At 38.3% G+C, this 17,705-nt stretch overlaps 1 protein-coding gene across 2 annotated transcripts in view; it reads left to right on the top strand.

The window, feature by feature from the left end:
* DLGAP1 (DLG associated protein 1) overlaps positions 1 to 17,705 on the top strand; it is a gene marked incomplete at its 5' end in the record, with an annotated part of 107,483 nt that overhangs the window by 14,946 nt on the left and 74,832 nt on the right. Inside the window, 2 exons of one of the 2 annotated variants that reach the window (XM_081950974.1) lie at positions 8,684 to 8,805; positions 15,077 to 15,291. In XM_081950974.1, coding sequence (XP_081807100.1) covers positions 8,755 to 8,805; positions 15,077 to 15,291 — 266 coding nt within the window. Of the gene's footprint in view, positions 1 to 8,683; positions 8,806 to 15,076; positions 15,292 to 17,705 lie in introns of those variants that run through there. The other variant, XM_081950973.1, reaches the window with a different exon arrangement.

Raw genomic sequence — 17,705 nt, forward strand, 5'->3', positions numbered from 1 at the left:
GCAAGAACTTATACTTCAATATTCTATTGGCTGTTGTCAGATTGCCATGGAGTCATGTAGAGGTTATGTAGGGATCATAGATAGCTCTATAGGCAAAAGAGGAAATGCAAATCCTAGGTGCTTGTCTGAGCTAATCTGGTCAACCTCTGGCTTATTGTTTATTTTAGCTCCCAGGTTTCGGTGACTTTGAAGTTTGGACTGCTCTGGGGGTGGTGCAATGAAGGGGCTTGTGTTCTAAAAGGGTGTTTGGCAATTTGTATTGTAGCTAATGGATTTTGTCCTGTGTTGGATCTTGGGTGAGGAGCTGCTTCCTAATCCTACCATTCTGCCAAGGAGTTTCAAAATATCCTGTCTGAATGGATTTCTGCCTGCAGTATTTGCTTTGCTTATGAATAGAGCTATCCAGATACTTGTCTTCCTCTTTCAATAAGCTCTTTATCACTTAAGTGCTGGCTCTGCTGTGGGCTATTAAGAAAGACTTGGGGGCTGCTTTCTGTCTTTAGGAGCATGTTTCTCCATTTCTCCTTTACGGAAATATATTCTGCCTTTTTTAATATTTCCCAAAATATTTCATTGTTCTAGGAGAGGAGGCTTCACATACCACATATGAATAGTAGATATGCAGGCAATTAACTAAGTATATGGCAATCACTTAGCTTGCAGTGCATAAGCAATAATGCCCACCTTATCAGGGAATAGAATGGACTTTCATGGCAATTTATATAGGCCTGCGTGGAGGAAAATGCTCATTAACCTTCTTAAATCTTACAGAAGTGCAATGAACTTCGACAAACTGCTTTCAAGAGATCAATTCTTCAATATCCTACTTTTTTAAAGAGAGAAAGAATGTATGTGTATGTGGACAAATACAATACTAGTTTATGTAAGCATTAATTCTCTACTGGAACTTCTGAATTGTCCATTGCAGTGCCATCAAATTATTTGTATCATTCAGGCGTAATCTCACATATGCAACAAGAGGGAGAGCAGAAACACCGCAGAGAGACAACTCATAGGAGTCCATCCTGATTCAATTTGCTCTATCACACACTTACATACAGAGACCCCCATACCGTAAGAGGCAAAACAATCCACCTGCCTTCAGTAGACATTTTCTTTCTTACACACAAAATAACTTGTTTCACAAAAGAATGCTCAGAAGCCCCTTATGGCCACTACTGGTGAAAGGCTTGGAAAAATACCATTGGAAAATATCATATTTTCCTGACCTTGTTATTTTTTCCAGCCCAGTATGTCCACATGTCTTTCTGTCTGTCAGTAGAAAATTAAAATCATCCCAAATGTATCCTTGTGGGGGGGGGGGGAAGAGCAAAAAGAAAGATTGCTTTGAATGGATCTATCTGAAACCTGTCGTGGGAATGGCAATTAGGTAGCATCTTTTATGTTGCTGTCTCCTCCATATAAAATCCTCTTCTTCTTTCTTCATGGTCATGTGAGTGGTGAATTTATTCTGAGAGTTGGAGGAGGGGGAAATCCATAATTCACATTTTGCTCTTGGGGGTGGGGGCTGGTTTGCCTTTAATATTGATGTTGTCTCATTTCTATAAATAAATAAATAAAGCTTGATTCCTTTCCCTCTGACTTGAGTACAAAGGTTGTTTCCACTAATGACATGTGCTATTATTTCTTGGTATTGTTTGGGACGATTTGTACATGTTGTATTTTAAATCTCACTGAGGCTGACTGTAGCAGTTGAATGTGGAATAATGAGTCATTCTAAACCACTAAGCTATCTATCAAATGATATGGATACATTTTAGCTGCTTCTGTTGTTTTACTCTCTTGCAGTTTGTCATAATTTTATTCTATGCTGTTCTATGATTCAATAAGATGAAATCTTATTTTAAAGTTCTTAGTATAAGTAATTTGTTGAATCAGGTTGTTTTGTGTCCTAATAATGGCAAACTACATAGTTACCAGGAACAAAGCTTATTCAATGGCAGCACATAAATAATTCTTTAGGCACAGCAGGCCATTTAATGAACATTCAAAATTATGACAGACCTGCCCCAAAAGCTACATGTTGTCATGGTTTCAAGTAATGTGTCAACTCTGAAGCAAACTTGGCTGAAGCCATCTTTTGCTGCCTCATAGTTACCACAAACTCTGAAAGGGAAAAGGGAGGGGGAAGTAGAAAAAAAAAGTTTTCTTGTGGGAACCAAGATCATCCTAACAGGTGGCAGTTGAAAGAAGAGAGGAGTGACCAAGCAACCTGCCAGCTACTTACGTTGGACAATGTGCCCTTGATATCTGGGGAGGAAACCATTTGCTCTTTTAATTAGGCTAAACTTATGGGAACTTTTAGAATTGGTCTTCATTGGCTGTGCTGATATGATGTATCCAATAATTATGTTCTTTGAGGAATCCACTTGCCTCGGAGTTCTGCCTTTGGCATTACTCGGAACGCTGACATAATGTTTCCAACAAATTCAAGACTCTGAGGCCTTGGCTTCCAAAGAAATCCTGCTTATTGGGAAGGTGGGGCTGACATCGCTACGACACGACATGCAATCTTGGGGCTCCAGGATTGCTGTTGATATTTCTGTTGCTGGACGGTCCTTTTTGGACCTAAACCTTTCCGAAGAGACGGTGATAGAGAAGGGCACGTCCTGCTGATCTCAGGGGCATCGCCAAGTCCCTGATTGATCCAGTAGGAGCTCTTTTTCCTGGCTACAAGAGAAGCAGCTAATGAAGCTGCAGAAGGTGGGGACAGCCCCCTGCAACGGAAGCAGAACAGGAGCAAGAGTGCGTCAAAATTGGTGAGATAAATGTTACTATTAGAGAAGAGAACACCCCAAAAGACTTTGAGTAAATTAAAATTGATGACAGAAAAGAGTAAGCAGTGAATTAGCCTGAATTAAAACTATTGTGTTATCTTTTTTTCTTTAATTTCACTTCTTTTTTATGGATGGAATTTTTACAAATGCCTCTTACTTTTAAATTGGACTGGTCTCTTTTATCCTTCTTCTATTTTTACCCATTATCTGTATTTGTGGATTAAAAATCTCTTTCCTCTCAATGCTTGGCTGGATCATAACTTTTAAGCATTTTAAGCATTTTTTTTCCTCTTAAGCTCGGAGCTTAGAGAGGGAGGTAAAAGCAGAAGAAAAAGAAGTAACACTGCCATCTAGAGGCTGGAGGCTTGGTTACATCTGATATCTCAAGGCTATTGGCTTTGTTTACCGAAAGAGACATAGAGAAAACATGTCTTGTTTATACAGGTGCTCTTTTGGAATAAAGAGAAAGCCCTGACTTGAAAGATTACACTGAATTTATTTGAAAAAGTCTTGGAAGTCTCAGTGGCAGTGTTTGCAACCGGGAAAAATGGCGCAACATGAAGAAGAAAAGGAATTTACATTGCAAAGAATTATGCTAGAAATTCAAAAAGTTCTAATAAGCACAGAAAGAATTGAAAAGAGTCTTGAGCTTATAGAACAAAGAACAGAAATAATGGAGGGAAGAATTGAGAATATTGATGAAACAATGATGAAATTTGAAGATAGAGTTCAAAAAATTGCAGAAAAATATGAACAAAGTGATAAGAAAATTGTTGGCACTGACAGCAAACTGAGAGTGGAGGGAAATGATATGTTTGGAATACTGAAAGGAGAGGTAGATGAACTGGAACTCTATCTCATGTTTCAAAACATAGATGAAGAAAGGGGAGAAAATTTGGTAGAAACAATGAGAATTTGGCAGAAGCACCAGTGATAACCAAAGACAAGCTGATGGAAGGAACAGATTGAGAGTTTCAAGTCTTTACAAAATATGCAATGAACAACAAGTTGCCAAGAGAGGTCCACATAAGTCTTATCAAGAAAATACTTAGAACACAGATTCTACAAATGGCAAAAGATATTGGACGGCACTATTACTGGAATGATACAGGATGATGAAATGAAATGTCATATTAAACTAAGTTAAACTTAGTTAAACTTTGAGTATTATGTATAAGACAAAGTAATAATAGTTATAGTCAAACAAATGATTAACAATGATAATAATGCAGGTATATATACTAGATTGATAATATGGAATTTTATTTAAGATGTAAGTGAGGATTATGGAGATGATGTGGAAAAGTCTTTTTATAAAAGATAAACAATTTTATATAGAATAGAATGCAAAGATGTAACACCAATGGATGAGTCCAGGATGATGTAATGAAATGCCATAATATAAATTCACTTTAAATTTAGTATGTTTCACATAAAAAAGATGTAATAATAGCTATATTCATTGAATGTTTAACAATCATAATAATTGTATACATATATACGGTATTAGATTGAAGATATGAGCAATGGAATGTGCTGAAATGAGTAAGTTGACATATGAAATTAGAGAACAAGAAGATAAACAATTTTATAGGACATGGGAGATACTATATTAAAAAAACATGGAATTGAAAATTATTAGAGAATGTTACTAATACCAAAATAATAGAATGATTTAAAATAGGATATAAAATACTTTATTATTGGACATGTTGAAGATGATGTAATGAATTATTATAATATAAATGAACCCATATTTAAAATATCTCATTTGAAATGAAGAGATAATGGTGATAGTCAAACAAATGAAGTACTATAATAACAATGTATACAAATATATTTGATTGACAATATGTGACTTTGAATAGAGTTTGAGGAATGACTATGGAAAGGATGCACAAAAACCTTGTAACCAATCGACACACTGTATGTGATGGAAGATGTTTTTATGTTATGTGTCTTGTTTGTCTATGTTTGTTTAGAAATAAAAACTTTTTTTAAAAAAAAATCCTGCTTATTGGGTACATCATATCGGTACAGTCAGAGGTAAAACCAACACAGTAATTCCCACGTTTTTGGTATAATTAAAGAATAGATACTGTCCACCACCCTTGTGTCACAGGTCGCGTTAGCCAACCATGCAAATGATGACTTCTCAGCACTCTCTCCTGCCATTGCTAGGGCATGCTGATTTGGCCTTACATTGTTAGAAGATAGGCTTAAGATACAGAAGGATCTTGACAAACTTGAACATTGGGCACTATCTAATAAAATGAAATTCAATGGTGAAAAGAGTAAGGTTCTACATTTAGGCAACAAAAACGGAATGCACAGGTACAGTATAGGTGATACCTTACTCAGTAGTAGTAACTGTGAAAGGGATCTTGGAGTCCTAGTGGACAACCATTTAAATATGAGCCAGCAGTGTGCAGCAGCTGCCAAAAAAGCCAACACAGTTCTAGGCTGCATCAACAGAGGGATAGAATCAAGATCACGTGAAGTGTTAATACCACTTTATAATGCCTTGGTAAGGCCACACTTGGAATACTGCATTCAGTTCTGGTCGCCACGATGTAAAAAAGACGTGGAGACTCTAGAAAGAGTGCAGAGAAGAGCAACAAAGATGATTAGGGGACTGGAGACTAAAACATATGAAGAACGGTTGCAGGAACTGGGTATGTTTAGCTTAAGAGAAAGAAGGACTAGGGGAGACATGATAGCATTATTCCAATATCTCAGAGGTTGCCACAAAGAAGAGGGAGTCAAACTATTCTCCAAAGCACCTGAGGGTAGAACAAGAAGCAATGGGTGGAAACTAATCAAGGAGAGAAGCAACTTAGAACTGAGGAGAAATTTCCTGACAGTGAGAACAATTAATCAGTGGAACAGCTTGCCTCCAGAAGTTGTGAATGCCCCAACACTGGAAGTCTTTAAGAAGATGTTGGATAGCTATTTGTCTGAAACGGTATAGGGTTTCCTGCCTAGGCAGGGGGTTGGACTAGAAGACCTCCAAGGTCCCTTCCAACTCTACTATTGTATTGTATTGTATTGTATTGTATTGTATTGTTAAGGAGCCTCAAGAGCCTTTCATTATTATGTCTGGCACATTGGAGGAAAACTGTCTACATTCCATAAGTTCCCTCTCCCCACCATAAGTATAGCAACTAAGAAACGAAGCAAGAAAAATATGGCTTCAGCTAGAGTCATTTCGGGAGTTGACACATACGACCCCACTTCAAAGTTACGATGGCTGCAGCAGGTCTGTAGTCTTTTGCCTTTATAACCCACCACAGGATTACTGAAGCGCCCTCCCGCCTGTCTCCTGCCATCCCATCCCACTCTACCAGGACCCCGCAGCGCTTGGGCCTCCTCCCCACATGCCCATCACACTCTATAGTCATCATCTGAAGCTCTCCAGACCTCGTGTTTTAGAAGGAAGGCAGTCCAGTCCATGTGTCCCTGTGGCCATATGGCAGCTATCCAAATGTGGCCATCATTTTGACCTGCCTGGTTTTGGGCACTGAGCCATTTGTGTGTTAGCATTGTTAGAATAAACCTTTAGCCTTTACACTCTGTCTCGCCTCAGTTCTTGCGCACCCCCTACTGTTCTCAGTACAGAACACTTCTGGACGCTGTAGAAAGCTTCTACAGCACTGTTCAAACCTTGGTAAGGCAACAAAATGATGCAGTTTGTCCCTGGCTCATGCAGCAGTGACTCGAATGCGGTTACCCTTTTGTGGGCAGGACAAAATGGCAGCCACTTTCGGAGCTGTGCTATGTGTCTGTAAAGAAGTCATTCCAGCACTCTGGTGCAAGGCCTTGGAGCTCTTCAAAAGGTGTGGCAAGAGGGGTGTTTTGCCTAGTGGAGTGGGAAGCAGGCCTAAGGCCCAGGGGGGAATCAGACCCAGTGGGGATACTAAAAGGCCTATTCAGACCCAAGGCACAAGAAGTGGAAAATGAGGCATATTGGGGGGTACTTAAAATTCAAGCTCAGAACAAAAAGAAATATTAGAACATAAAATTACAGAGTTGGAAGGGACCTTGGAAGTCTTCTAGTCCAACCTCCTGTTTGAGCAGGAAACCCTATACCATTTCAGACAAAGGGATGTCCAGTCTCTTCTTTAAAGTCTCCAGTGATGTAGCATCCACAACTACTGAAGGCAAACTTTTTCCACTGGGTAACTGTTCCCACCATTATGAAATTTCTCCTTAGCTCCTTAGTTGAATTTGAACATACAAAAATGGAAAATAGACACATTTGTATTTATTTATTTATTTATTTGCTGGTCAAATTTATGTAATTGCCCATCTCACCTGAAGGGACTCTGAGCTGCATATAATAAAACCAGGAATTAAAACATTTTGCAAACTTATTAAAACAATAGCAATACATAAAACAAGACTGTATGTAAGATGTTACATACAATATAATCAGCATGCAGGATCCCTGTCAAAAAGGTTCATGCCCGTTCACAGATCATCCAAATAAAGCTGGCATTTTGTATTTCACTTGCTTATTTTTTTTCTGACCAGAAATATTCTATTTTGATAGAATGAAAACAAAACTGCAAATATGGTGTGGGTGTTCCATAGCACTTCACTTTCGTAGATTTTATGAGGGTGGCTTTGATGAAAGCAGTGATATTTATTGACCTTTCTTCATTCTGTCCCCTAAGTTGTTATGAGCAGACAGAATTGTCTTGTAAATTACTCTTTCTCCCCTTTTTAAATTATTGTGAAAATCTAAGATTCCATTATTCCAAATTATAAAATAACATTTAAGAACAAACTGCACAACTCAGCTTGGTTTTTCACTTTTTGCCTTCATAATATAAAAAGCACTGTATACTCTAGATGCAGATATAGAAGCTGTATCTGAAAGGAGCATTTTATAAATGCAATTATTGAATATAATCCCACATATAATATTGATTCTGAAGAAGTGAAAGATTTGTGTTAACTATAATGTTCAATCATTCATTTTTTAAATCAATTCCTTTTCGAAACCTATTTGCTTTAGTTGACCACATGAGGTTTGTCATAAGAGATTTCACGGCAAATATTTTTAAATTACATAATCAACATACATTCAGATATAATAACAGTTTTTTATTTTTACATCTCATTTTTTAAATTCCAGAACTTCATGTAATACAAATAAAAATATGCATGTATGTAACCTCCCTATCACATCTATGCACAAGAATCTTCTCAATTAACAATTGGGCTTAGATAAGGATCAACAAAATTTAATGAAGTTGGACTTAGTTTGCTTGTGGCTATGTAGGGTTTTTTCAGCTGATTCCTCTTCTAACTATGGCCACAGGTTCTGCCACTCACTACACTCCCCTCTCCCTGGGGAAAAAAACCCACAAAATAAAACAAAAACAAATATGTTTAATGTCTAGTAAAGCCTAGACAGGACAAGTATGGTTTCTTTCTAATAAAAAAACATGATTGAGGGAAGGGAAGGAATTACTAGATCAAACAACATGTTATCCTCAATATCCTTTTAGAGATGACATTCATTCATGTATTAACATCTGTTTAATAGTTAATATAGGTTAAACATTTGCTTTAACATGCAATCTTTAGGAATAAGCACAGATGTTACATTTTATTTGGTAGAATGACTCTAAATGTATAGATTTCAATAAGAGCAAAGTCAACAACTAAATAATATTGAATAGCACATATAAAATCCTAAAAGGCATTGATTTGAAAATCTATACTGAGCAATCATTAGTCATTGTTCTTCAGTAGTGTAATTTCACTTCCTTTAAATATTTGCATATTAATAGAAAGTTCTAGCTGCTCTCCTGTGGTGAGTGATAGCCAACCACTCCTCCTTCCTAGACCTCCTGTTTATTTTCAAACTCAGATTTGCCGTCACGAAGCCCAAAAGAAGCTTAAATGTTCCCAGCTGCACTAAAGTATAGCAGAACTGATATGAATAATGAACTTGTTATGCTACAAAACAAGTCTATTTGCTTTTTCACCATACGAGGTAAGATCATAAAAATTATAAGAGATAAGAGTCCCCAACCCCCCAAAAAACCAAAATAAGGGAGGAAAGGGATCTATTTTAGAAGAATGTATGATGCGTGTATTTATATTTCAGCTGGGTTAGAGATGTTTAAGGAATGTTCTTGCTCGAATTACTATGCTATTTAACTTTTATTGTTGGTTTATTGTTATTTTGTTTTATTTAGGACTCAAATTGTATTCAAGCAATACAAAAAGCCTGCAGTTTACTTAGAAAGATGTACTATGCAGTTCATTATTTTATTCATCAGCTTAATTCAAAGTGAATTATAGAAAAAAAGGTATTATACTCCATGTATCAATGAATGTTATTCATTTTTGTTAGCAGTATTAAAATATAATTTATCTATTGTATATTTAAGAAAACACAATGAATAATAAATAGTGAATTCCTTGCTAAGAATATAATAAATCGCTCAGTATACATACATGATAGAAACATTTATATTAGAGAACTTTTATTTTGGATGGGAGGTAGAGAAAATGGAGACCTATGTTTATTATATTAAACACTTCATTTGACTTAGATTATGTGCTCGCAGGCAAACCCTGTATGGATTTCATAAACACTACTGTAAGAAATTTGTACTTGTACTAAGCTCCTGAGAAAAACAGGTTTATTTCATTTTTTTTCTTAAGTGATTAAAAAAAATATTGTAATAAGATGAATAATATTGATACTTGAAATAAAAATGTGTCATCATTTGTTTTTGTTTTTTCCTTCAGCCTTTCAAATTCTTAAGGAGAAAAAAATAGTCGTCTTGCTTTGTAGGTTGGCTTAATTTCATTCATGCTTCAGTGAGCTGGTGTGGGATAATGCTTAGACTGTTGGGCTAGAACCAGAGAGTGCCAATTTCAAATTACTACTCTGCCACAGAGTTCTTGGATGGTCATTTTGTCCTGTCTCTTTCATTTTGTCTCAATTTACACATCTTGCAAGGTTTACGAGGCTGAAAAGGGAAAGAAGATCACCATACATGTAATTAAGTTTGGAAGATGATACTGATACATTCCAGAAATAGAATTACAGTCTTAAACAAATTCAACATGTCAAATAATAGATTTATCCATTTGTCCTAATGGTTTTTTTCAGTAGCCACCTCTGTATTTATAACAATCAAATTAAATCCCACACCAAAAATTCAGTTCTAGGATAGGGGCTTCTTTTTGTTTTTTTCTAAAACTGTGTGGAGAGAGACAATGTTGGGGAAAGAGGACAATATTGGATTAACTAAAATCTGCATAGTGAAATGACCTCTGAGTATTTGGATCACTCTGTTTCAAAAATAGACCAGTCTCAAAAGGGATCCAAAACATTCCTCAAAATAGAACATTTGGCATTCTAGTAGAAATGACTTTAAGATCTTTTATGCTTTGTTTCACCAACTCCAATGCCCAACCAGGAAAGCAAGTAAATTGTTGATTAGGCACCTGGGACACTATAGAACAGTGTTTCTCAACTTTGACAATTTGAAGATGTGTAGACTTCAACGCCTAGGATTCCCCAGGTAGTCATGGTGACTAGGGAATTTTGGGAATTGAAGTCCACATTTTCAAATTGCCATGGTTGAAAAACACTGCTGTAGAATAGAATCTCCATCTAACTTGGTTGCACTGGCTTCTGCTGCTTGTTCCAAGGTAGAGTACTGAATAAATGGGAAATGTCTTTAAAAATAGATTCAGAAAAAACAATTAAAGGACTAAGTCTTTTATTTGTGTTACATATTATTTTGCTGTAAAGTTCAAGTGAGGGAAAATCAGGAATGAAAGCTATTTGGGGAAAAATATCTTTACACATTCTAGTCAACACTTGTAGCTACGGAGAAAAGTGATTGATTGATGCAGAGTGCTCTTCCCCCTCCCCCCCTTTCTGTTCAATTGTTCTGATTCTCACTGACTGCCTGGATAAATCCCTGCAATTTTCTTGGAAAGGTTTTTCAGAACTAGTTTCCATTGCCTCCTTCCTGGAGCTGACCCAAGGTCGTCCAAGCTGGCTTTGGGCATAAGGCAGGACTTAATCTTACGATCTCTCAGCTTCTAGCATGATGCTTTAACCACTATTGGCTCCCTGTTTTATTTTAGAAAAACATAATACAGATATGATGCAAAGGAAACAATTATTGACTTCAACATTAAATCAGCAAGATAGATCTCAGAATGTTAGACTGATGCTGCTTTGGAATTAATATTGCTGTATGGGTCTTCAATTTATATATGAAATTTGTTTATTAAACCATTTTTAATAAAATGTGTTCATAAACCTTTAGAATGCTGTTTTGTCCAGAATTACTTCACACTAATATAGAAAGTCTCTTGCTAGGTTGCTAGTAAAGTGAACAGATTGTTTGATTTGTAAGATAAGGTCAGGGGTGGGCTTCAAAAGTTTTAGCAAGGGGTTCTCTGACCAGTTGCTGGGTGAGCGTGCCATAGTGGGCATGGCCTAGTCAGACTCCTGCACCTCGGGGGAAGCATTTTCTTGAGCCTCCGTGAGAGCGAAAACAGCCTCCCCAGGCTCCGGAGGCCCTCTGGAGGCCAGAAATGGCTTACTTCCAGTAGGCCCGCTTTTCACCCTCCCCGTGTCTCCGCGCAGGCCTTGCACTTACCTGCATCAAAAAGGGGCCGCCTGGGAACTCTTGGGAGGGATGGAGCAAGGTGGATGGGGGTAGCCAGGAGTGGGATTTGGGGGTTGTCCTAACTGCACAGAATCTTAGCTAGGGGTTCTCACGAACCTCTGTGAACCCCCAGCAGCTCACCCCCTGATAAGGAGGAATCTCTTTCCTATGTTCCAGTCTTTTTAAACAAAAAAATAAAAACCCCGGAATTCTGCATTTTATCAGTAGAGTAACTTTCTTTGCCAGGGTCATTCAAGCAATGATTTGCATGTACTCATTATATTTATATTTCTGTCATACTGTAAATGCCATTTTGGGAGCTAACCTTGGGTTGATGCGCCATGCATGGGAATAGGAAAATACATGGATTAAATCTATTGATGGAAGCTTCTGTAGCTTACTATAAATATGCCAAATTGAAAGAGCTCCATAATTTTGGATTTGCACTGAGATCACAATATTGAGATGAATTTTTCATATTCCCTTCGCTTTATGGATCTATAAAAGTCTACCAAAGAAAATATGTTTTATATTTAAATTGCTTCTCCAAACCTATCAATCAACAGAAATGCAAAGGAAAGGCAACAAATGTTCTCAATTAATAGTATCTTACCCTGCAAAGATTTAGCTTAGATGAGTATTCTTTGAGGCACAATGGTTCAGTGACAATTCTAAGTTACAAGGGCACTGAATGAGGGGGACTATTTACCAGTTGCAGACATTGCAGCATCCCCACAATCACATGATCACAATTTGGGCACTTGGCTATTGATTCACTGTTACTTTAACTTTATTTAGATTTATAAACCGCTCCCTCTCCCCAAAGGGACTCGGGGCGGTGTACAGTCAGAGTTACAACAGTTGCAGTGTCCCATGGTCACTGTAACCCTCCATGCTGGCTTACCCCAAGCAAAGTTAATTGAGAAACCAGCAAGAGGTTGAAAGTCACCCCCCCCCTCTAGTTTTTCACTAACCATGGAACATGCACACTTACACGTGTTTCCTAGTGCTTGCCTGTGGCACCTGCATACCCACATATACTCTGTAGCGCCTGCCCGTGTTACTCAAACCCCCCCCCCCATAATTCTCACCCACAGCTCTCAGCCTCTGTCCAACTTGCTTGAATTTCCACTATTTCCCATTTAATGATCTTTGTGGTTGTGAGGATGTCATGGCAACTGGGACTGCTGGAATTGTCGTAGCTGAGCAGTGCTATTGCATGATATAGTGCTTTATAATTGCATTGCTTAGAGATGGAAATTCCATTCCCAATTGTAATTGTAACCTAAACATTACCTGTAGCTATAAATCAGTATTATTGTAACAGGCATAGTAGATCAGTATCCAGAAGAATGGGATTCTGTGATATGTTTACTGATTACTGATAGGAATTTCTTATATTTTGTTTCATTTTTCTAATATTTAATTTCATCAGATGAAACCCAACTTATTCCTTCTGAAGATTTGAATCACGCTAATTGTAAACCTTAAATTAATCTGTACATTTCTGGATTAATAAATCCACACTGATGAATTTTTGCATTATAATTATAAACTTAATCAGCAAATCCAAGACCAGCTAGAAATCTTAATGAATGAAGGTGAATATTAATGTTCCGGAATAATGTTGCAGGATCCAATCTGGGTCAGTCACCGAGACCAGAGTTTTAGTCTTCTGAGCTTTTGGACTCATGCTGGGGCCGATTCTCATGGAATTTCTGCTAGAGAGAAGATCCTTGAGGATGGGCTCCAGCATGATTTCAAAAGCTCGGAAGACTGAACCTCTGATCCCAGTGACTGACACAGATTGGATCCTAGAAATTTTAATTTTAGACATGTCACAGTACCATGTTTATGTAGCCCATTAAGCTTTTGATAAAGTTCCCATTTAATAGCGCAAAGTAGCTGAATCCTAGAGAAGTTAGTAGTACTTCTCCATCCACAAAAAGTTTTGAGAATTTGATTGTGTCTCTTTGTCACTTTGTCCATCGGAGAAGGTTAAAGATATGATCAGGTTTGCATACAAAAACTTCAGTAATGCACAATGAGAGCTTGAGATTTCATTTACCATGTTTCCCCGAAAAGAAGACAGGGTCTTGTTTTATTTTGACCCCCCAAATTTTGCTTGGGCCTTATTATCGGGGGGGCTTATTGGTTTGGGGTTGCTGGGTAGCTGCTCTCTTGCGAGCGGGTACCCAAAGAGCTGGACACAGCCTCAGGGGCAAACGGCTGTGTTGTGCTGTCGCAGCAGTGCAACAAAGCTGCCATGATGTGACCATGCTCATGAGCAGCTGCCCAGCAACCCCCCTTTCCAACCGGGCAGAGCGCCACTCACCGACCCAGTAATATCCCAAAGGCACTAAGCCTTGTGGCGCTCTGCCCAGCTGGAAGGAGAGGTTGCGCGAGCACTTGTTCTGCCTCCAGCTCGCATGCCACCCAGCCTCACCATGCCTAGCTCTCCTTGCAGGACCAGCCAAGGCACTGTGGCACCGCCACTGCCGCCATCACAGCCCTGCTGTTACCGCCACCACCATGCTCCAAGCATAATCGGCTTCCAAACTCCGGAGATCCACTGCCAAGTCTTTCAGCAGCAGCCACTCTGGGACTATGCTCTATGGTTGTGGGCTGGTTGCGGGAAGACTCTCTGTCCCACCAGAGCTTAGTCCCAGAGCGGCCGCTGTCAGAAGACTCAGCAGCGGATCTCTGGAGTTTGGAAGCCAGTTATGCTCGGAGCATGGCGGCGGTGGTGGCAGCAGGGCTGCGGTGGCAGCGGCAGGAAGCCACATTGGCAGCAGTGCCCTGGCCCGGCCCTGCAGGGATAGCTGGGCATGTTGAAGTTGGGAGTCACGTGAGCTGGAGGCAGAACAAGTGGTCACGCAACCTCTCTTTCCAGCCAGGCAGAGCGCCACATGGCTTAGCATTTTTGGGATATTACTGGGTCTGTGAGTGGCATGCTGCCCAGCTGGAAAGGGATGTTGCTGGGCGGCTGCTCATGAGTGCAGCTTCCCGGCAACTCCCCGCTCCAGCTGGGCACAGCACCACCCACCAACCTAGCAGTATCCCAAAGGCGTCAAGCAATGTGAGCGCCTTTGCCCTCCCGCCCCCTGGCTCCTGTGGCTTTGTGCCTTTGGGATATCGCTAGGTTGTTGAGTGGTGCTCTGCCTGTTTGTTTGTTTGTTTATTTGGATTTATATGCCGCCCTTCTCCAAAAGGACTCAGGGCGGCGTACAACATTAAAAAACACACATCCCAAAAGTTTTTTAAAAGCCTGGCTGGAGGGGGGGGGTTGTCCAGGATGCTTATTATTGGGGGAGGGCGTATATTTTTGCCCACAGGAAAAATATGGCATGGCCTTATTATCAGGACATGTCGTAATTTCGGGAAAACATGGTATAAGAATCTTATTAGTTTTCCACATTCTGCTAAACAGTTTAAGCAGTTCATTTGTGATGACTATTGCAATGAATATGCGCAAATAAATTACTTTATGGTATAATATATCTTGATATACTCAAAGAATCAGCTACAGCTTCCCCTGACCCTACACTGCTTATGGGAGAGTTTGACAAACTTGGATTTAGCACCACAGAAAGCTGAAAAGATTTAATGTTTGCATTGTAGGTTCCTCAAGATGAATGGTCTGGATATACTCCTTGTGGCAAAGATGAAGAAATTCCTTGTCGGCGAATGCGTAGTGGCAGCTACATTAAAGCCATGGGAGACGATGACAGTGGTGACTCGGACACCAGCCCAAAACTATCTCCAAAGATTGCTGCACGCAGAGAGAGCTATCTTAAGGCCACCCAGCCATCTCTTACAGAGCTCACAACCCTCAAGTAAGTCTGTTTTAACAACAATTATTATAAGATACAAATTCAAAAAATGATCAGATGGTGAGATTTCTGGACCACCAATTATGGAAATGAGTAGGAGCGTACCTGTGTTACCAGTTTATATGTTATGATGTTGTCTAAGTTACAGTTTGGGTAAATAATGTGTATCACCTGCTGTGAATAATAGATTGTTTTTGTGGTTCCCTGTTAGATGAAAAGACAATTGCCAATGAAGCTCACCATCTACATCTGAGACTTTGTTCTATTCTCATTGCCATCAGTTGGCATAGATATTGGATAAGAGGGTAGACATTCCCAAAAAGGTTAATACTCATTTGCTGGAAATTCCTGTTAACTAGACCTAGCTATCCCTGATGGGTTTTTTGTTTTTTCTGCAGAATAATGGTGACAATTGCCTTTTTTTTAATGATTCTGTCAAAGTACAGAATGTTTAAATTGAAGATCATTTTTCTTTTTTGTTCATATATTAAAAACTTTAATTAATTTGTTTTTTATTAAAATTAAATCAATTTTTTTAATACTGGTGATAGCAAATATTTTTGCTCAGACCAGAATAATAGGAATTACCAGGAATAGCAAGCAGATATACATAATTTCTAACCTTTAAAATCGTAAAATCATATTCTATTCCTGTTTCTGTATCAGTATTATTATTTTATTTTTTTAAAGCATTCTAAACTACCCACTTGAAAAGTCATGCAATTTTAACTCTTCCAATATAGACTTTGGAGCACATTTTTCTGTAATTATGCCATTTTTAATATTTATTTTTCAAAAAGCACTCTTTATTTTTGCAACTATTTTTTTAAAATGTAAGTTTATTGCATATTTCCAATTGTAAACTACATTGCAAAAATTTTAGAAGTCCAGATTCGTAGTACATATATAGATCTAGGAAATAAAAATTCATTTACCTTAATTAATTTAAAATTAAATCAATATTACAATGAAGTAAATTAATTTCCCTTATATAACTGTCTAACCTTGCCTAGTGGTTGTATCAGTTTTATCTCTTGTCCATATGAAAACATTCTACTCATCTTTGCAGAGTTTGCAAAATTATCTTAGAAGGCTGGAATTAATCATCTTGGCAAAAAAGATCATTTCAAATGTCCGGCAAAAATTTAAAATCTTGTACTACTGAAGTACTAGATCTGTTAAGTAGGAGAAGTTGGAGCTGCATTTTATGAATCAGAACACTCTTAATCAGCATGGATTTATTTCCATTTACTTAAACTGCCTCTGATTTTTCAATCGGTAATAGCCCAAAACTGACTGCATTAAAAAGACACTGCAACATAATTTCTGTAGGGTTTAAGGCAAGAAGGAACGAATTTATGTATTCTAGTGTTATGACATTTTCCCTTTACTGCATGGAATATTGCTGCATTTCAGATTTTTAATACTACACATTCCCAATATTTTCTAATACTAGATGTATAATATAAACCATACTTTTTTGTAGAATGATAAGAAGGCAGAGTATTTCACTATCCACAGTGCTTTTTATTTGAGTATAAAATCAGAGCTGCATTGTGGTCACATTACATAAGCAAAAATACTTTCTGATTTCTTTTAATATATTTTCTCCTTAGCCCACCTCACAATCTCCCTCCTACAATCTGTTCCCCATGCCATGGTTTCCATGTGGTTACAGAACACTTTTTGAACATTATAGTTAAAATTCTGAATAAAACACAGCTTGCTGTGATCATGAAATCACACCTCCGCTCTTTTACTCCCATTATCCTACTAGGAAGTGAGAAGCTGTTGTTATTTTTTCCTTCAGATGGCAATGTTTGCTGGTAAGGGAGGAGGGGAATAAAAATAATTATCAGGCAAATAAAACTGTTCTGATGAAATTGGTTCATTTACTGCTCTTCATAAACTCCCCGTGCAGATTAATGTTTAAAATAATTTTCTTGATTTTTAAGTGTACAGATAAAGCATTAGGATTTAACAGAACATGGCCTGTGAATCTAACAGAAGAAAAAGACAGAGCTAGTTAAATCCATGAATTATCACCTATATAGAATGTAGTCTATTACTTGAATGATGAAAAAAGTACTTTTGATGGAAAAGCTCTTGAATGATGGAGACAGTAATGATAGTACCATTTTCTTCTTAGTGAGAAGATGCTGAATATAAACAAGACTTTAGACCAGGGGTGTGAAACTTGATTTCATTGAGGGCTGCACCAGGGTTGTGTTTGACCTCAGGAGAGGACATGGTCAGAGGTGTGGCCAGTTTGACATCACTCGTGTCAGGGGCGCCTATGGTAGCCCAAGCGCTCTGCCAGCAAAAATGGACTCCCAACCTCCGTTTCGGAGCCGGTCCTTCACTATTTCCAGGGTGGCTTGCAGACCAAATCAAAGTACCCTGTGGGCCTGACCCAG

Source organism: Natrix helvetica (assembly GCF_964273705.1).
Source record: "Natrix helvetica genome assembly, chromosome: 4".
Classification (NCBI taxonomy): domain Eukaryota; kingdom Metazoa; phylum Chordata; class Lepidosauria; order Squamata; family Natricidae; genus Natrix; species Natrix helvetica.